At 40.6% G+C, this 6,473-nt stretch overlaps 1 protein-coding gene across 1 annotated transcript in view; it reads right to left on the bottom strand.

Moving 5' to 3' along the window:
- Positions 1 to 1,673: 1,673 nt before the first annotated feature.
- LOC138367936 (protein rtoA-like) overlaps positions 1,674 to 6,473 on the bottom strand; it is a 29,179-nt gene continuing 24,379 nt past the window's right edge. Inside the window, exons 2-3 of the mRNA XM_069330218.1 lie at positions 5,681 to 6,108; positions 1,674 to 1,740 (exon numbers count right to left, since the gene is read on the bottom strand). Coding sequence (XP_069186319.1) covers positions 1,674 to 1,740; positions 5,681 to 6,108 — 495 coding nt within the window. The remainder of the gene's footprint in view (positions 1,741 to 5,680; positions 6,109 to 6,473) is intronic.

The following is a 6,473-nucleotide window of genomic DNA, read 5'->3' as shown; positions in this document are numbered from 1 at the left end:
ATACCAGAGCTTCCCAGAGTCCGCCAAGAGGAACGCCTTCGATACTCTCCTCGAGTTCGGCGAGAGGTGTAACTCTGGGTTTGGCGGGGGCGGGGGCGTGGGCGTGGGCGGGGGGCTGTGGCAGCGTGGGCTGGAAGGTCTATCCACAGAGAGATGTCGGGCGTGGGCGCGCTACCTCGCCCATCTGGCGCCCACACACACACCCCCGCCCGATCCCCCACACATGACCAAAGAACGGTTTAGACCCTTCCCGACCCACCACGTGACCATCACGCCCACAATCACGCCTACCACCCCGCCCATAACCACGCCCACTACCTCTCCAGACACGCCCAGTCCCCACGACGAGGGCAGCCCACGACTGGTGCCTACGCCCACCTGGGCAAAGCGGCGCCCGTCCTTCAACTGTGACGCCCACGCCCACAAGCTACTGAGAGCGGACGGTCCCATGGGCGCGACAGGGATGCTGGGTGACCTTAGGGCTGGACCTGAGCCTCAGGGCTCAACACGACGTCTTCGTACACCGCCTACCACCACACCAAGGTAGGTCCTGGGGGAGGGGGGGGGAGGGTAAAGGTAAGAGTTACCCCTACTCATTGTAAGGTAAGAGGTAGGCCTGTGGACTGCCTGGGGTCATTAGACAGTGTATATTCACTGAGATGTAGGTTTGTATTGTACACCTAATGCATGATCCTCCATTAATCCTAATGGAGGATCAATGGAGGCTAAGGTAATTAATCCTAATGGAGGCTAAGGTAAGTTCTCCCTTAACCCCTGTGCTGCTACATACGGTCATTAACCCCCCCCCCCCTGGCTGTATGCGTTGATCAGTTATCTTTTCTGCTCAGGAAAGATTAGGTTAAGTTTTATAAAACATAATTATCTTTAAGGTTTTATAAACCTATAACGTTTTTCTTCTCTTAAATCTCACATGTGGCAACTCGGCCAGGTACTAAATGATGTGTATATATATATGGCTTTAAATGTCACCGTTGTATGATGGGGAATGTTTGCAACATCGTCATCTGGCCATTGTACTAGACACAATATTTTCCATAGTTCGAATTGCTCATGGACATTATATGGGAATTGATAGTTAATATATACTATTTGGTAAATGTTTAGTAAGAATTAATTTGAGATCCAGTATATATATATATATATATATATATATATATATATATATATATATATATATATATATATATATATATATATATATATATATATATATATATATATAAGGCACAACTCTCCTAAACACGAGAGTGAAGTATACAACTTTAGAACACTTTCCCACCAGGAGACTCGAACCCTAGCCAGCACAGAAGCCTTCCAGCAACTGGCATAACAGGTACGCCTTAACCCACTCCACCACCTGCTCAGACCCTTAAAAGAGATGGTAATTTCGGAGTATTTATACACTCCAAAGATATACCACCTCCCAAGAGCACTAGAGCAAGTGAGGGGTCAATTTTACGTTTTTTCATCCAGTCCCTGTTAATATGGGAGAACACTGTGTCTATGCTTAAGGCACAACTCTCCTAAACACGAGAGTGAAGTATATATATATATATATATATATATATATATATATATATATATATATATATATATATATATATATATATATATATATATATATATGTTTGTAAAGTATGCTGTCAAAGTCCCTAAACCAGCGGGAGAGGTTGCCGAAGGTCTTGAGAAATTTGAGAAAAAATCAGATTATTTTCTTTGCTGGTAAAAGTATATTTTACATTCAAAAGAATAAGTGTATGACTTTCAGTCCTGTCACACCCTTCAATATTTCGTTGTAGCACCAGAGATTGGTGAAATACAGTCCATAAGTATGTCTGGGGCTCCTCTGTGTGTGTTCTTAATGTACCAAACTGTTGATTTTTACACATCTAATCTTTTGACAATACCCCAGATCGATTTATTCTGAGTTTTGAGCTTCTGTTGACCTTCTATACCGCCACTGTCAGCCTCTTGGGGTCCTCTTGTTGAGAAGCAACAGACTCCGAATTACAAAGCCACGAACACTTCGAATCAACTCTGGACCTTTTGTTACCGCTCCTGTGGATTACTAATGATGTGACGATACATGACAAGAAACACCTGAGCAACCAGGTGTCCAATTACCATTGTAGTCGTCTAGAATGTGGAGAACAAGTGTATAAAAAGAAGGGCTGTGACTCCAACGCCGGTCTCTCGATATGGATGAGAATATTCTCACATTTAAGCTGAAGTGTCTGCATTTTAGAAGTCATAGAATTACAATTTTAAACCCATAGGCTAAGTTGAAATCCAGTGTGATGGAGTACACGGCCAACACAAGCATTTGTGTAGCTGTCTAAATATCTAAGGGGGGAAGGGGATGGTCCGCAGTGTATATACAGTTTAGAGATGTATATGACTTGTCTGTGTATATTGGTGTCTGAGCTTTGAATCATATTCTTGACTAGAATATACCTACTGGATGTCTCGTGAGTTATCCTGCCGGCAAAAAGTCGCAACTGACGGATATAAACACAATATTTACATGTCTGTAAAGTTATTTCAGTTTTCTTATCGTTTGCGTCATTCTATTGTGTAAATTTTCAATCCAGTCTGGGAGGAAAGGGGAAGGATTTCCAAAGCTTAGCTTCCGTAGTCTAAATAATCTGGGTGTATTTACTCCCAGATTGAGGATTGTGGGATTCACTTGTCCCACAATCACACAATCACTCTGGTTTGTGGGATTGAGCACCAGCTAGTAAACTCTGGTTTGTGGGATTGAGCACCAGCTAGTAAACTCTGGTTTGTGGGATTGAGCACCAGCTAGTAAACTCTGGTTTGTGGGATTGAGCACCAGCTAGTAAACTCTGGTTTACAAGTCACTGCTTGTTTAATACGAAGATGCTTCTTTGGCTGAGCATGTTGTGGTGTTGTTGTGTACGACAACAGTCTACCATGAATTAATCACTATTTACTAATGCGAGCTGCTGGTGATAGTGGCCGGAGCCGCTCAGGTACACAGCCATTGTTGCGCACCACGCATGCTCATGTGTTTACATTAGGTTGTGTACATACATATGTATTCTACCTTCAATGGGAGGGAGAGTGTTGATCACGTGACGTCGCTGTCCCAGACGAGGGCGTACCACCGGTGCTGTGAAGAGTGGTGGTGGTGGTGGTGGTGGTACCAGTGTTGTGAAGAGTGGTGGTGGTAGTGGTACCAGTGTTGTACCGGAGGCACCTCTGTTGTGTTCAAGGTCCTTGTGATCCACTCTTTAAGTGAATGGTGTCTTCCGCTTCTTACCTACAAGGTGCTGACCACCTCTCCCCCCCCCCCTGCCCCCCTCCCTGCACCCCCTCTCCTTGGCCCCCCCTCCCTGCCCCCCTCCCTGCACCCCCTCTCCTTGGCCCCCCTCCCTGCCCCCCCCCTACTCCCTGCCTTCCCCCCAACTACTTAGTTCCGTCACACCCCCTTCCTATCCCGTTCCGTCCCCTCCCCCTTAATATTCCATTATATCCCACTAGTCCCGTTACTTCTTTCTAGTTAGGTAACGATATGGGCGCTAGTAACGGAAAAGGGGGAGAAGGGGCACTAGGTAATGGGGAGGAGGAAAGTAATTTGATGTTTTTTTTTCTAGAGAGATAACTTCGCATATAATTATTATATAATGTGTAATTCATATGTCTCGAGTCTTGTCACTCATATTACAGGTTACATTTAATATAAGACAATAATTACAGTCAGGAGAAAATCCGTAGGAGCCGTGATGAGGGTTCGAACCCCGTGCGATGAGTGTTCCCCCCAGGCACACGCGGAAGACTGAACAGGATTTTCACACTATTCCCCCTTTTCTCCCCTTTCCCCCAAGAACTCTGGCTCTGTTATCCAGGACTGTTCTACCTCTGATGCTCCTCCTCTTTCAGTACACAGAGGAATAATGACACTATCCTCACTACTGATTTTCTCATTGATGCAGTCACGTTAGTGTGATTACTCTCTGTGTATAATTACAATCATGTTAAATAATTATACGGATTATAATCATTGCTAATATTTAACATTATGATTAGGGAAGTGTTGCCCTCTGTTGACTGTGATTAAAATTAATTTGTATTTTAGTTGGGGTCTTCTCTGCCTGTACAGCTATTAAGCACATCTACGCCAAACTCTCTACACCTGTGGGACTCTTCCCTGGAAAAACAAACCGAAACTGTCTCTAATTTCCGCTTGTTACAACTTGTAATATAGTAGTTATATCTTGGCTTAACATGTTTCTGACGTATTAGAACGTTGTTACAACTTGCTATATTGGTTGTTATAACTGGTTAGGATATGTTAAAACTTGTTCGAACGTTGTACCAACGTCGTAGTTTCGGTGTGTGTTTGGCGGGTTACCAGAGAATATGTTTGGTCGGCTGGGTTGAAAATGCTGTGTAAAGTGCTCTGTGATCTCGGTATCTTGCAATGGTTTATATATAAATTCTCAAGCTTGAGTCAATTGAAAATTGGCATACTGACTCCATAGAATTACGACTTATATATTTAAAAATTATTTAATAAATGCTGTGGGTCCCCCATATCTGTTGTAAAAACTGTGTTGCTTCAAGCATTCAGGTCAGGAGATATGAAACAGACTGTCACAGGTCTGAAAGCACTAGTATACAATGGTAGAATTTCTTTAGATTTGATGCCTATATATATATATATATATGCAATTGACGATCACAAAACACTAATCATTTTATGCGGAAAATCCACAGAGAAATATGAAAGGAGGTGAACGTTTCGGCTTTGTTAAAGCCTTTGTCAACACCAGACTGACCAAAGTCTGGTGTTGACAAAGGCTTTAACAAAGCCGAAACGTTCACCTCCTTTCATATTTCTCTGTGGATTTTCCGCATATATATATATATATATATATATATATATATATATATATATATATATATATATATATATATATATATATATATATAATGTCGTACCTAGTAGCCAGAACGCACTTCTCAGCCTACTATGCAAGGCCCGATTTGCCTAATAAGCCAAGTCTTCTCGAATTAATATATTTTCTCTAATTTTTTTCTTATGAAATGATAAAGCTACTCATTTCATAATGTATGAGGTCATTTTTTTTTTATTGGAGTTAAAATTAATGTAGATATATGACCGAACCTAACCAACCCTACCTAACCTAACCTAATCTATCTTTATACGTTAGGTTAGGTTAGGTAGCCGAAAAAGTTAGGTTAGGTTAGGTTAGGTAGGTTAGGTAGTCGAAAAACAATTAATTCATGAAAACTTGGCTTATTAGGCAAATCGGGCCTTGAATAGTAGGCATAAAAGTGAGTTCTGGCTACTAGGTACGACATATATATATATATATATATATATATATATATATATATATATATATATATATATATATATCACAGCGTCCATGGGAGAGAGAGAGAGAGAGATACTCGATAAAGACATAGGAAAGGAAATATGAGGTAAATTACATGCAATATGTCGTTAAATAAAGTGCAATAGAAGAACAGGGATACCTCTCTTCCACTTAATAAAAAAAATTATGCATTATCGCCATATCTTAAAATTAATAATAATAGTACTATTAATAATATTATTGTAATTGACAATAAAATTACAATTACTGCTACTGTCACTACTACTACTAACACAATCACCATTACTACTACTATCATTATTTCTACCACCTTACTGCTTCTATTTCTACCATTACTACTACCACTATCACTTCTAACACTATCACTATCATTACTACTACCACTTCCACTGCCTCTACCACAATCACTACTACCACTACCACTATCATTACTACTACCACTTCCACTGCCTCTACCACAATCACTACTGCCACTATCACTTCTAACACTATCACTATCATTACTACTACCACTTCCACTGCCTCTACCACAATCACTACTGCCACTATCACTTCTAACACTATCACTATCATTACTACTACCACTTCCACTGCTCCTACCACAATCACTACTACCACTATTACTACTCTTATCACTACTACTATTATCACTACTACTATTATCACTACTACTGCAACTACTATCACCACTACCAAACCACTAATAACATATTCCCAAAACACATATTTTTACTGACATATTTACCCGTTAAGGGGATAAATAAGAACTCATAACACACTAACTTGTGTTATGAGCAGATCACATATTAATGGCTGGGGTATACTTTTACACACACACAGATACACACACGTTGATATCCTGATATAATATAGATAGATATACCAGTTTTGTAGTGGCGAAGGTGGCTGGTTATCGGCGAGTATGTCAATGAGATCGCATCAATTATTAATTAATAATAATCATTTATTATTCTGGAAAAGAAAGGGAAAGGGGGGGTTATTTATTCATTTTTTTTAATATTTTCCTATTTGGCACACTATAATGACAGTAGAAATGTGTATGAT

The sequence above is a fragment of the Procambarus clarkii genome, chromosome 24, assembly GCF_040958095.1.
Source record: "Procambarus clarkii isolate CNS0578487 chromosome 24, FALCON_Pclarkii_2.0, whole genome shotgun sequence".
Classification (NCBI taxonomy): Eukaryota; Metazoa; Arthropoda; class Malacostraca; order Decapoda; family Cambaridae; genus Procambarus; species Procambarus clarkii.
This window is presented reverse-complemented; position numbering and strand designations above follow the sequence as displayed.